The 15,339-nt window shown below is 40.8% G+C and overlaps 1 protein-coding gene across 12 annotated transcripts in view; it reads right to left on the bottom strand.

Annotated features, from left to right (window-relative positions):
• LOC110517311 (VPS9 domain-containing protein 1) overlaps positions 1-15,339 on the bottom strand; it is a 29,617-nt gene that overhangs the window by 1,957 nt on the left and 12,321 nt on the right. For 3 of the 12 annotated variants that reach the window (XM_036974049.1, XM_036973989.1, XM_036974080.1), the window contains 3 exons: positions 3,536-3,640; positions 3,178-3,244; positions 1,406-1,522 (listed from right to left, as the gene is read on the bottom strand). In XM_036974049.1, coding sequence (XP_036829944.1) covers positions 1,411-1,522; positions 3,178-3,244; positions 3,536-3,640 — 284 coding nt within the window. In that variant the 3' untranslated portion in view covers positions 1,406-1,410. Of the gene's footprint in view, positions 946-1,405; positions 1,523-1,874; positions 1,964-3,177; positions 3,281-3,535; positions 3,641-15,339 lie in introns of those variants that run through there. The other 9 variants (XR_002472598.2, XR_002472594.2, XR_002472603.2 and 6 more) reach the window with 7 other exon arrangements.

The raw sequence follows: 15,339 nt of genomic DNA, 5'->3' as shown, positions 1-15,339 counted from the left end.
CAACAAGCGCTCAATTCATTGGTACACAACACCCTATACACCAGCCATACTAAAGGTAGTCTGCAGGCCGGATCCGGACCCGGACCGGAGTCAATACAGACCGTGCGTCCAGACTTAAAAATATATTTTTTTGGGGGGGGGAATTCAGTTGGGATTTAACTCCTGGTATCATGTAAACAAACAGACATGTAAAATCTTTAGAATTGCAGGAAATTAGCTCCAAAACTGCACATTTCTCTCTCTGCCAACAAGAGGAGTGAACAGTTTGGGGTCGAATGGATTGCAAGGTAAATTACAATATCCATCCAGACCTCTGCCACCTAATTTGTGTAAAATAATATTATTTATATTAATAATATTTCCATATTATAATAATATTATTATTTCAGTACACTTGCTATAGACTAGTGAGAGCTACAATGTGTCCCGCTACCACATTTAAAGGACGCTCTTCCAATCAAAGAACTTCAATGTTCTTTGGTGTAGAAAAGATGCTATTCACTTGCTCCTAGGTTGCATTCCGATCCTTTACTCCTCTAACCAAAGTGTACACTTGTTCACACCTCCTCATGGAGTTAAAAACATTGGATTAGCATAATCATGAGTTAGGGAGTTTCCCTTTTACGTCAATCCTTGTGATATCCATGAGAGAAGGGTAGAGAATCAGACTGCAGCACTAGCCTGCACCACCATGTTATGTTGAAGTGTAGTAACGAACCCATGTGTGTGGTTATACAGAATAATAGGAGCTGAACTAAGAATGTAAATACCCAAATTCCAATAAAATAAGATTAAATTCGGTAAAACATTGATTTGCCACTCAATGACAAAGGAAACAGAAACCACAAATCATGACAATCCACGGCGACGATGGACTGTTCCAATTTTGGATGCATGAATCGGGAGGTGGTCGGACTGACGTTTAAACCGAATCTGTTATTCCAGCTGAAATGTGGAACAGAGGAGGCCTCATAACTGAACAGCCTTGCATAACTGACAGCTCTCAGACAGAGCACACTTTTAAATCAAATGTTTAGTTAGCATGGATTAATTATGTCACAGGGAGTTTAGGTGGGACTGTTTGATGATGTCACATATAGTTAATCCCCGTGTAAATTCTCCCGCTCTGGAAACATTGCTCAAGGGCCCACTATATTATTTGATTCATCCAACTGCGAACCCTCCAACCCCAATCAGTTCAATAACTTCTAGTTTGGGCACTTTCACAATGGTATCATCGCACTGTGCACTTAACATTTCACTTCATTTTACCATTGTTACAGGTAAGACAAATGATTTAAATTAAACTAATTAAGATTGAAGAGTTGCCTATAAACGGGATGCATTTGAGAAAGACCTCATTTGCACCCAGGGAAAATGTTTAAACATGTTGGATGTACATTACCTGTATCAGGTGAATTTAGTGTTGTGTAGCTGAAATCCTCCTGTGTGCAATGACTCCACATATTGCAGAGCACTTTGCATGGAGGTCAAGCAGTAGCCCTCCTCTCCAATCAGATACCTTAGACAGAAGAACAGTTAGAACTCTGCACCATCGTTGTACAACAGTGTCACCAACCTTTTCCGAGCCAAGATCACTGTCGCAGTCAAAAAGTAGGCAGAGATCTACTGCTCAGAATATTTTTTTAAACATTACTTTACAAATGTAAACCTATGCAACATTAACCTAAGCCTAAAACATACCATGCTTGGCCTGCCAATATAGTTCTTTGACCATCCATACACATATATATATTTTTTATAATAAAAAGAAACATTAGCTTGATAACACAATAGATCAGTGGTTGTATTACTTGCGAGGCAGAGCATAAATTGAAATAATTTGCTTTTTTATTTTACTGTACTGGTGGTACCTGCATCTGATGGTCAGTGTCAGCAGAGGGAGAAAGCAGCAGAGGGTCCGCCTCTCACCGTCCCTGCGCTCTCCTTTCCTCCAGTGAGACTTTGGAGTATTCATTCCGCCAAAAAGTTGCAAAAAGTTTAGTTTTCAACTAAAACAAGATTTACTATTGGACAAATGCAACTTTTGGAACAGCATTGGTGGAATAAATACACCCCTGACCAGAGAGAGGGCACAGTCTTCCACCTAATGATGAAACTAGTCGCTTCGCATTATTTCTGCCTCATGCACAAATTAATTGTTCAGAGAACCAGCACACTACTTTAGTCCCCCTAAAAAATAACCTCAAAACCCCTACTTCCTGAGCTATGCTCTTTGCTGTATTCTTAGAGTTTCTGGCCATGGTTTTAAACGTCATGAAATCTCATGTAGGCTAGTATAACATTTTGCTGTAGGTCGTGGTACACTGGCAATGCAGGAACGGTGATTTCAGCTTTCCAATTGGCCAGCACAGTAGGCACACTTGATTTAGTCACAGCTGTCCTGGTCCACCATGTAGGCAGCATGTCCCTTCAGAATGTGAACCCTGTCTACCCGGCGAGCAGGGCTTTGAATCACAAATGTTTGTTGATCAAGTAGGAAATCCTTGAAGATCAGTTGGTGACCACTGTTGTACAATTTACAGAGATCAATAAAAATACAAATCTGCCTAACCACATCTTGGTAATCGTCACAGCAGATTAAGTGATGAATACCAACCTCATATTTTAGTCATTTTATTTAGTCCAAAACACACACAAAAAACCCCCACTACATTTTCATTATCATAAAGATTGTTTCAAGCATCAACTTCCCTTCTCATATCCAACCATACCGTGACTAAACAATAAGAAATGGTCCAGTGAAGCAAGAGTTCATTTTAATTTTATATAAAAATAAAAAAAATCCTGGCCCATTTGGATATAAAAGGGGGAGGGAAGAACAGACGTGGAGGGTGACAAGGCAAGACAGTAAGCAGGGTGGAGGTTTTCCTTAAGGGAGCGGTGCAAGGCCGGAGCCTCGTCAACTCTGGGTGACCTTAAGCTAATGAGACTAAGACATGAGAGCAACTCAAGCCAGGGCTTGTGTGTGTGTGTGTGTCAGAGAGAAAGAGCGATGGAAAGATGTCTATCACTATGCTTCTATGATGGGGGTAGGGAGGGGCTTGATGCTTTTCTATCAATAATAAGCATGTAAATAACATCACCCCTTCCTATTTACTTTTTTGACTAGTCATTTTGCAAATCACAGCAAGAATTCCTACATGTAGGGCCCACCTCTGTAGGGCCTTGGTCCCCAGTGAGCCGCACCTTGCCTTTACTCTTCTGCTTCCAAACCACTGAGCTGCATGAACATCAAGTAAGCTTTTAATTTGTCTTTCTGTAGGGAAGGAAAACCAAACGAGAATATCCCCATATTACTGCCAATCTAACCAGCCTGTTAAAGGCTGTTTGTATTGAGATAAATAGACTCTCGGGTGTGGTCTGAGCTGACGCGCATGGAAACTCAGACTGAGCCAGAGGGGGAGACGGTCTCCAGAAGGGGAAAGTAGCATGTCGCAGGTGGAATGGAATTAGGGGACGTGTTTTCTGTGAGGTGAGCTGGGATTTAAGTCTGTGTGAGTTGGAGACCTACCCTTCATGAATGAACTCCTCCAGGGCAGCACACTCCGACACCAACTGAGGCAGCTCACAGTGCAGAGCCACATAGGAGAGGATGGGCAACAAGTCATCTGCCCCACTGACAAAGAAACAGAGAAGTTAGTTTAACAGAAAGGCAAGAAATTAGTTAAAAACCAAATCAAATATTTTTTAAATAGTTGTGCTATAATAAAGTGTTTACATTCAATCACAACACAAAAATCACACCCTCATTACCTGTCAATACAAACATTACTATAAACTTCAAATGAGTCTATAAATACCAGTGTTAACATAAATATCAAATTCAGGGTCAAACTTGGAGCATCATAATGCAACCAGTCATAGACGATGTTGACATAACTGAAAAGCAATTACAGAGTTGTTGATCTGAAAGTTCTGATTGAAATAACAAGTGAACAAGTCGAGGGGGAAAAGGAGATATTTAAAAAGAAAGTGAAGTAGTGTCACTGTACAATCTTAACGCTGTGAAATACATTTTCCATAACCAATACAAAACTGAAAATAAAATATGCCAAAACAATACTTAACGGGAAGCATAGAAATCTTGTACATAGAATCGATATACCGCTTCTTAGACTTACTTTCAAGTATAATAGATCTATGACTCACATTTCTATTTGGTCAGGTTTCCCCAAAAGTTACATTTTGTAATTAAAAACTGAAAGCAGATTTGCCTAGCTCGGTGACAGGGAAAACAGATAGTGGGTTAATGTGCAAAGTCAAACACGCATACATATTCATTCATACTTTCTTGTGAACACAAGAACACAATTTGTGAAAATAATGATCACATTTAATGCATAAACATTTCTTCTGCAGTTATCAAACAGATTCCTCGGAATAGAAAAAGCCTTTCTTGAAATACTATGGGTAAACTCTTAAAGTGAAACACACTGATGAAGCAATAATAGAAATGGCAGTATGCCATTGCCATGTCCAAAAACAAAATCACACTAAAATATATTGACTAGACCCAAATGCAAATCGTATCTAGTGTAAGACCGAAAAGGGAAGTTTCTGAACTCATATTCCATTGCATAACCAGCAGCCACTATATTATGGTGCTCCCAAAAATAAGCTACATCCGCCAGAGCTAAGAAGTGGTATCCAGCAAACCACATCCAAAGTCTAACTGCTCTGCACACTCCAATACAAGAAGACAAATATAGAGCATGCGCTTAGGGCCGTGGCCGTAATTGGTCAGCCAAATGACCAGTCTCCCTAATAACCATTCAAAAAGCAACAAAAATGTAAAAAATTATTATATTTATTGTAACTCACATTTTCCCCTCTCCTAACTGCATGTGCTGCCATAGAAATAAAATGAATAGAAGGGGCTTCGAACCCCTAACCCTGGCAATTTGTCTGGTAAACTCACAATGACTACCTGGTCTTGTGATGGAAGAATTTCCATGGTAATGTAGAATGTTAATTCAAATCATGTTAAAGGCCCAATACAACCTTTATTATCATCAATATCAAAATCATTTCTGGGTAACTTTACCTTACTGTAATAGATTTCCATATTTGAAGAAAATATTAAATTGCTGTTAGCAAAAAATTTCTCAAGCAAGAATTTTCCTAGGACTGTTTGGGAGTGGTCTGAGTGGCAAGGAGAAAACTGAAAACTAACCATTGTCTGAGAGGTTTGGAACTCTGTTAACCAACTTACCACAAGATAAGGTCACCATGGAAAGCCAAATCTCCCGCCGATGCAAACCTGGTGTTAAAAGGTCCTGTGTAGATTTTAACCAGCAACTATCAGGAAATACACTACATGACCAAAAGTATGTGGACACCTGCTCGTCAAACATCTCATTTTTATTTATTTTATTTTACCTTTATTTAACCAGGCAGGTCAGTTAAGAACAAATTCTTATTTTCAATGACCGAACGACAGATTTGTACCTCGTCAGCTCGGGGGTTTGAACTTGCAACCTTCCGGTCACTAGTCCAACGCTCTAACCACTAGGCTACCCTGCCGCCCCAAAATTGCAAAATCATGGGCAGTAAAATGGAGTTGGTCCCCCCTTCACTGCTATAACAGCCTCCACTCTTGTGGAAAGGCTTTCCACTAGATGTTGGAACTGCTGCAGGGACTTGCTTCCATTCAGCCTCAAGAGCATTAGTGAGGTCGGACACTGATGTTGGGCGATTAGGCCTGGCTCACAGTCGATGTTCCAATTTATCCTAAAGGTGTACGATGGGGTGGAGGTCAGGGCTCTGTGCAGGCCAGTCAAGTTCTTCCACATCAATCTCAACAAACCATTTCTGTATGGACCTCGCTTTGTGCACGTGGACATTGTCATGCTGAAACAGGAAAGGGCTTTCCCCAAACTGTTGCCATAAAGTTGGAAGCACAGAGTCAGCTACAGAATGTCATTGTATGCTGTAGCATTTTGATTACCCTTCACTGGAACTAAGGGGCCTATCCCAAACTACAAAAAAAAGCCACAGACCATTACTCCTCCTCCAAACTTTACAGTTGGCACTATGCATCCGGGCAGGTAGCGTTCTCCTGGCATCCGCCAAACCCAGATTTGTCAATTGGACTGCCAGATGGTGAAGCGTGATTCAGCAATCCAGTGAACGCTCTTCCACTGCTCCAGAATCCAATGGTGGCGAGCTTTACACCACTCCAGCAGACGCTTGGCATTGCGCATGGTGATCTTAGGCTTGTGTGCGGTTGCTCGGCCATGGAAACTAATTTCATGAATCTCCTGACGAACAGTTCTTGTGCTGACGTTGCTTCCAGAAGCAGTTTGGAACTCTGTAGTGAATGTTGCAACTGAGGACAGACAATTTTTATGCACTTCATGCTTCAGCACTCGGCGGTCCCATTCTGTGAGCTTGTGTAACATTTTGCGGCTAAGCCGTTGTTGCTCCTAGAAGTTTTCACAGGTGAAAACAGTTGACAGTTGCCACTTTGAAAGTCACTGAGCACTCAGTAAAGCAAATGTTTGTCTCTGTGTGCTCAATTTTATACACGTCAGCAATGGGTGTGGCTGAAATAGCAGAATCCACTAATTTGAAGGGGTGTCCACTTTTGTTTATTTAGTGCAACACTGATCAAATGTTTACACTTTTACAGTAGTAGTTTCATCAGCTTTTATACAATATGATGCAGTACTAGGCAGCACTAGGCCTTTAACTAGCAATGGTCATCAAAATGATTAAAAGGTTTGAAAAAGTAGTCTAATAAATGGAATTTGGACAATGGATGAAAATATTTTAAACTTTTACATTTGTTAAAATCCATCAGATATTTACTGAATTATAGCATGTAAAACATTTTACTGGAACGGACAAAAACAGTTCTGGGATGCGGGATTTCAGGTATTCAATTTGTCAAATTTCTCTTTTGTTTTCTTAGAATGCACTCATTCACCAAGTGTACAAAACATTAGGAACACCTTCCTAATATTGAGTCAGGCCCTTTTGTCCTCAGAACAGTCTCAATTCGTCAGGGCATGGACTACAAGGCATCGAAAGCACTCCACAGGGATGCTAGGCCCATGTTGACTCCAATGCTTCCCACAGTTGTGTCAAGTTGGCTGGATGTCCTTTGGGTGGTGGATCATTCTTGATACACACAGGACACTGTTTAGAGTGGAAAAACCCAGCAGCTTTGCAGTTCTTGACACAAACCGGTGCGCCTGGCACCTACGATCATAGCCCTTTCAAAAGCACTTAAATATTTTGTCTTGCCCATTCACCCTCTGAATGGCATACATACACAATCCATGTCTCAGTTGTCTGAAGGCTTAAAAATCCTTATTTAACCCATCTCTTCATCTACACTAATTGAATCGGATTTAACAAGTGACATCAATAAGGGATCATAGCATTTACCTCATCAGTCATGGAAAGAGCAGGTGTTAAAGTTGTGTTTACTCAGTGTATGTGAATAGCTTAACAAAGGGCAGGTACAGGGCTGCAACCACTAAACACTTGCTATGTCTAGGCCTACATACACTCACCCGTGTCATCCAGACTGCCTCAATTACTGTCATGTTCTGTTGCATAATTCAACAAGTGTATCAATAGCAGGATAGCCTCTGTTTAAAATAAACACGCTTGGCTCTACATTACACACATTTATACATACTTTACATTGTTCGCAAGATCAGACATCACTAATCAGTGTTCATTTTCAGAAGTTATTCATTTTAGTGCATCTAATTTGTAAAAAATTCAACTCTATTAAATTATAACTTCTTAAATTTCACAAATTTACACCCATCAAAATAGTTATTTCTTATGTTTGTGTGATGTAACTGTCGAGACGATGCAGAACGCTAAAGATAATGTATTTCATTGAGCCCACTTCAGCTATTATCGGGGGTTTGACAGGTCATTACTAACAATTGCGCAGTCGTAACATTAACGTGAAAAAGCGACAGGCACAATCAAGAGTATGAAAAAGTCACAGGAGTACAACGAAAGCAATCAATCCAGCATGATTTAAGTGACAAGTACGGTTCTGGCGGTCACAAAATTTAAATCAGCCGGTGACTGTCAAGCAAATAAGTGACCGTTAATTAACAAACACATTTAGCATCTCCTGGCTTCCTACAAGCCACTGACGCAGACCTTTGGAAACCTACATTTTAAAAAGTCTAATAAATCCATTATTTTACACAGGTCTAAAGAAACATGATACGAAGAAAATGTAGTCTATTTCAGAAGAACAGAAAAGCATACACAGTTGTCCTGATCTGGCTATGCCAAATGGCTGTGGGGTACACCAGGTCATTTAGCAGACAAGACCTGCTTAGAATTCCTTGACATTTTATAGCATGAAGAATACAATTGAACAAAGCTGAATAAAATAGAAAGGACATTTCCTCCAAACTATTTCAGTGAGTGCACACTGTGTTGAGCGGCCAACAAAGAAAAAGGTATTCCTATACGCTTCATTTAGAGTTCATGTAACTTCAGTGGTTCTACAAACGTTGGGCTGCTTAGTTTTTTTGCACCGGCTGTACACACCACTTCAGCAACTCATTCACAATTTGACAAGCAATTTTATGGTGGCATCCCCTTTGTGGGGCCGTAATGCACCTTCTCCCTGGCTCCCCATCACGTGATCAGGTCTTTCTCACAGGCTACAAGTGAAGACAGACATTTGGGACGCTACTGCACGTGTCCTTATCTAATTCCAAGGTGCAAATTGAAGATATTGGAAGAAATGTCCACATTTACTTTGTCTCCCAACAATGTGAGTAGGCCTAACGTACAGCAAAAGTACTAGCCTATGTCAATCTACTATCCCCCATAGAATAGGTTGACTTTTGTACTATGCGAGAAATAAATATTCCAAACATAGTCTGGAACAGTTGTGGGATGCGATGGATCCCAAATTAATACAACCACTAGCCTCAAACTATCTTTACACAATGTGGCTGCCACAACAGATAAGAACATTTAGCTTAAAATTATGATAAACTATTTCTTCACATTATAAGCACAGCAATGCGCACATGGTAGTAGGCTGTAAGCGCAAATGTTCCAATAAGGGGAAACCACCATCATCAAAAGTGACCGCAAACACAATTATGCATGTAATGCTTATTATAAAAGGTGGTGAAAATTCTTCCCCAAACTTGAAACTCACGCGCTGCTTATGTATGCCAGTTAGGCGCTACAACCATTGTAACGCAGATTAACGTGCTTAATTTTAAGAAGTTATTTGGCCACCTTAGTTGTGATACAAACCTTATTAAAAAGATACAGGCCCATGGGTTAGGCTACATGAGGTGTGCGACTGATTCGAAAAAAAGAGCCATTGTTTCTTATGCTGGGCATCATTCACAAGTGATAGCCTAATATTGTCACCCAATTTGTTTTGATTTACAAAGGACCATTATGGACTGTATTGAAACAGGGGCAAAGGGGAAAAAAATACATGTCATCTATGCACTTAAAATAGCGAATGGAGGACACCTTTCCCCATGGTTTATTTTCATGTCAGCCAGGTAGGCTATACTCCTGTTTTAAAGAGAAGCACTGTGCTTAATATTAGCAAGGTTGAGAAATAAATATAGCAAGCCTAGCCTATAGAAAACTGATGGGAACCTCTTTTTAATAGAGGCCATTACTCAGTTCTCTCTCGCAATTGCATAGCCTCTAGACATTTTTAGCAACATGAGCACATGGGCTCTCATGAAGTGTTCAATTAGATTTGAATACATTTGCATTGATGTCACAGTGATTAGAAGGACAATAGAGTGCGGAGTATCAGGCAGTTAGCAAGTTTGGTAGGCTACCAATGACCATCAGCAGCATCAGAGCTTGGAGAAGACGGATTACCATAACTAAACAGTCACGTGGAATTTGACAGCCTTCATGACTTCACCGCAACAACCCTAGTGACAAGTGGATTTTGCACCCCTCAAAACAGAGATGGCTGAAAAAAAGATGGCTGAAAAAGACAGATCCTCAGATGTGGGGCATGCGTGTTGCTACTTTAACTGATGTCTCAAACACATATTGATGGTACACTTCCTACTTTTACTTCATGCTTTGCGCCTATGGGAACACTTGCAAAGGCCACCAGTCCATCCATTATGCCATAGTTGTCTTGAATGGGGATGCCATCCCATTTATTATATTTCTACGTATGCTGCTGCCTTCTGGGAGGGGGGGGGGGGGGGGGGGGGGGGGGGATTGACTAGGGAACAGAAGACTCCTTTGCTACAACACCTTGCTTGTTTCAGCACGTTGATAAGAGTCCACGTTACTGCAGAAACAGACAACCGCAAGAATTCCCGGTCATCCAGTCTTCAGGTAGCTGTTTGTTCCCAAAATAAAACGTTTTTAAAATGGTTATGGCAATGTTTTTTTCATGACGGTCTTCACCCATAACTGTCGGTTACACAGTAATTGTGCCAGCACTACATGAGCTATGCCCTCAATGCTCCAAACAAACATAATGAGAGAGAACGATTTGTTTGGTTGGTTGTGGAGCCCACATCCTCAAACAGTTTTAGTTTTAGAGGTGCCTGATAAGTTCATGCAATGGGCCTATGGGTGGCTGGAGTCTAAAACTGGTGCCACCCAAGTCATAGACTGTTCTCTCTGCTACCGCCCGGTACCAACGCACCATGTCTGGAACAAACAGGACCCTGAACAGCTTCTACCCTCAAGCCATGAGACTGCTTCATAGTTCATCGATAGCTACCCGGGCTAACTCCGGACTCATCACATAAGCTGCTGCTACTGTTAATTATCTATCCTGTTGCCTAGTACATATAGGTAGGTATAAAGTGACATAGATAACTCAAATCTAACTGTTCACATACACGTGTTAGCAAATGTTATTGCAGGTGTGGCGAAATGCTTGCAATTACCTCGTACCTCTGCACATCGACTCAGTACTGGTACCCCGTGTATACTTTACAGCCAAGTTATTACTCATTGTGTATTTATTCCTTGTATTATTTTTTCTATTATTTCTCTTCATTGTTGGGAAGTTAGCATTTCACTGTTAAGCCCTATTCGGATGGGATACGTTTTACTGGGGGTGCTAAGGTCATGTAATTATGTGCACAAGCACAAATTCACCATATCTGTAATTTTAGTCCTGTCCGAATCTGCCATGTCAGTAATTTTTTACCTGGAAGGGAGGTTATCACAGCCCTAAAAAACACCAAGGTCCTCTGATAACACTTACCCCGCGCGAACAGTCATCCCTGTGTTTTGAGGGATATTACAGGGTTTAACAGGTGCTGCATCCCAGTTTGGGTAAGAACATAGGAACAAATTGATGCTTAAAACAAAGTGCTATGATTGTAGCCTACAGATGAATGATTTGTTTTGTCATATATCAACTTTCCCAGTGCCATACTTCTCTTAAAAGATGAAGTGGACAATATACAGTGCAATTAATTGATAAATTGCCAAATCCATCAGGTAATTTAATCTCTGCGTAGGTTACAGTTCTTATTGATATGGATTATTATTTAGACTTCCGCCGAACTCAAGGCCATCAGGCTATCCCTAGACATTTGAAATATCATCACGCATAGAAGAGCCTCCAGGCTTCCGTCATAACGGTCAATTGTGAAAAACATATTACAGGGCAGTTTGCTAAAACAAAACCCGTCTGAATCATCCACTGGAAAAAACAGACATGCTGGGATAATAATTACATAACCAACATTCTCTAGTAATACTGGTCCTGTGCGAATAGGGCTTTAGTCCAATTAGAATTTTATGCAGACAGACGTTTACTGGGTGTCATTTAGGTAGCGTGTGGACTGGCTCTTAAATGTTTGATCTACCCCATCAGTTTCCTACCTACACTAGCAAGCCTCATTAAATTATCTTCTAGTAGTAGACTACTTAATCAAGCAAACAACCCAGTACACTTTCTCACTACATTACTCCCCCAACCTCAAATGACTTAACGTCGACACTCTGCATACCCATTACATGGTCTCTGACCTATAGCTCTCTCTGCTGCCCAGTAGAGCCGCTTTCCTATCCACAGCTCCTAGGCTAGCTGGGCCCTGCCTGAGTATGTTCCAGACAAGGCGACCCACTTTGAGGGTCGGCCAGGATGGGGCACTCTGCAGGGGGCAGTGATCCTTGTTCAGACCCCTGCTGTGTCTGGCCTTAGTGATCTCTGATGAAGTCTGACAAGGCGACCACTGACCGAGGCAGGAGGTCCTAAATTATATTTGGATACTCCCCCCAAACTATCTGTACAGTAAGTCTGTATAAAAGCACAGAAGCAGAATAGGGCAGTTTTTTTTATTTTTTATTTTTATTTTTTAATAAACAGTGCCTTCAGAAAGTATTCATACCCCTTGACTTATTCCACGTTGTTGTTACAGCCTGAATTCAAAATGTATTAAATATATATTTGAGGTCGACCGATTAATCGGAATGGCTGATTAATTAGGGCTGACTTCAAGTTTTCATAACAATCAGTATTTTTAGACACGATTTGCCTTTTTTTTTTTTTTTTTACACCTTTATTTAACTAGGCAAGTCAGTTAAGAACACATTCTTATTTTCAATGATGGCCTAGGAACGGTGGGTTAATTGCCTTGTTCAGGGGCAGAACGACAGATTTTTACCTTGTCAGCTTGGGGATTCGTTTTTGCAACCTTCCGGTTACTAGTCCAACACTAACCACCTGCCTTACATTGCACTCCACGAGGAGCCTGCATGGCAGGCTGACTACCTGTTACGCAAGGGCAGCAAGAAGCCAAGGTAAGTTGCTAGCTAGCATTAAACTTATCTTATAAAAAAAACAATCATAATCACTAGTTAAACTAGTAATATCAACCATGTGTAGTTAACTAGCGTGTCCTGCGTTGCATATAATCAATGCGGTGCCTGTTAATTTCTTATTGAATCACAGCCTAATTCGACAAACGGGTGATGATTTAACAAGCGCATTTGCGAAAAAAACCACTGTCGTTGCACCAATGTACCTAACCATAAACAATGCCTTCCTTTAAAATCAATACACAAGTATATCTTTTTAAACCTGCATATTTAGTTAATATTGCCTGCTAACATGAATTTCTTATAACTAGGGCAATTGTGTTACTTATCTTGCGTTCAGTGCAAGCAGTATATTCAGCAATTTGGGCCACCTGGCTCATTGCGAACTCTGTGAAGTCCATTTATTCCTAACAAAAGGCCGTAATTGTTTTGCCAGAATTGTACATAATTATGACATAACATTGAAGGTTGTAGAATGTAACAGCAATATTTAGACTTTGGGATGCCATCCGGTAGATAAAATATGGAACGGTTCCGTATTTCACTGAAAGAATAAACGTTTTGTTTTTGAAATTATAGTTTCCAGATTCAACCATTTTAATGACCAAAGGCTCGTATCTCTGTGTGTTATTATGTTTTAATTAAGTCTAGCATTTGATAGAGCAGTCTGACTGAACAATGGTAGGCACCAGCAGGCTCGTAAGCATTCATTCAAACAGCACTTGTGTGTATGTCAGCAGCTCTTCGCAATGCTTCAAGCATTGCGCTGTTTATGACTTTAAGCCTATCAACTCCCGAGATTAGGCTGGTGTAACCGATGTGAAATGGCTAGCTAGTTAGCGGGGTGCGCGCTAATAGCGTTTCAAACACCACTTTTTTTTTTTAACGTCACGTTTCAAACTACTTGGAGTAGTTGTTCCCCTTGCTCAGCACGGGTAACGCTGCTTCGAGGGTGGCTGTTGTCGATGTGTTCCTGGTTTGAGCCCAGGTAGGAGCGAGGAGAGGGACGGAAGCTATACTGTTTGACTGGCAATACTAAAGTGCCTATAAGAACAGCCAATAGTCAAAGGTACAGTGCCTTGCGAAAGTATTCGGCCCCCTTGAACTTTGCGACCTTTTGCCACATTTCAGGCTTCAAACATAAAGATATAAAACTATTTTTTTGTGAAGAATCAACAACAAGTGGGACACAATCATGAAGTGGAACGACATTTATTGGATATTTCAAACTTTAACAAATCAAAAACTGAAAAATTGGGCATGCAAAATTATTCAGCCCCCTTAAGTTAATACTTTGTAGCGCCACCTTTTGCTGCGATTACAGCTGTAAGTCGCTTGGGGTATGTCTCTATCAGTTTTGCACATCGAGAGACTGACATTTTTTCCCATTCCTCCTTGCAAAACAGCTCGAGCTCAGTGAGGTTGGATGGAGAGCATTTGTGAACAGCAGTTTTCAGTTCTTTCCACAGATTCTCGATTGGATTCAGGTCTGGACTTTGACTTGGCCATTCTAACACCTGGATATGTTTATTTTTGAACCATTCCATTGTAGATTTTGCTTTATGTTTTGGATCATTGTCTTGTTGGAAGACAAATCTCCGTCCCAGTCTCAGGTCTTTTGCAGACTCCATCAGGTTTTCTTCCAGAATGGTCCTGTATTTGGCTCCATCCATCTTCCCATCAATTTTAACCATCTTCCCTGTCCCTGCTGAAGAAAAGCAGGCCCAAATCATGATGCTGCCACCACCATGTTTGACAGTGGGGATGGTGTGTTCAGGGTGATGAGCTGTGTTGCTTTTACGCCAAACATAACGTTTTGCATTGTTGCCAAAAAGTTCAATTTTGGATTCATCTGACCAGAGCACCTTCTTCCACATGTTTGGTGTGTCTCCCAGGTGGCTTGTGGCAAACTTTGAACAACACTTTTTATGGATATCTTTAAGAAATGGCTTTCTTGCCACTCTTCCATAAAGGCCAGATTTGTGCAATATACGACTGATTGTTGTCCTATGGACAGAGTCTCCCACCTCAGCTGTAGATCTCTGCAGTTCATCCAGAGTGATCATGGGCCTCTTGGCTGCATCTCTGATCAGTCTTCTCCTTGTATGAGCTGAAAGTTTAGAGGGACGGCCAGGTCTTGGTAGATTTGCAGTGGTCTGATACTCCTTCCATTTCAATATTATCGCTTGCACAGTGCTCCTTGGGATGTTTAAAGCTTGGGAAATCTTTTTGTATCCAAATCCGGCTTTAAACTTCTTCACAACAGTATCTCGTTAAAAGTTCAAGGGGGCCGAATACTTTCGCAAGGCACTGTATATGAAATACAAATCGTCCTATAATAACTACAACATAAAACTTCTTACCTGGGAATATTGAAGACTCATGTTAAAAGGAACCACCAGCTTTCATATGTTCTCATGTTCTGAGCAAGGAACTGAAACGTTAGCTTTCTTACATAGCACATATTGCACTTTTACTTTCTTCTCCAATACTTTGTTTTTGCATTATTTAAACCAAATTGAACATGTTTCATTA

The sequence above is a fragment of the Oncorhynchus mykiss genome, chromosome 1 (assembly GCF_013265735.2).
Source record: "Oncorhynchus mykiss isolate Arlee chromosome 1, USDA_OmykA_1.1, whole genome shotgun sequence".
Taxonomy (NCBI): Eukaryota; Metazoa; Chordata; class Actinopteri; order Salmoniformes; family Salmonidae; genus Oncorhynchus; species Oncorhynchus mykiss.
This window is presented reverse-complemented; position numbering and strand designations above follow the sequence as displayed.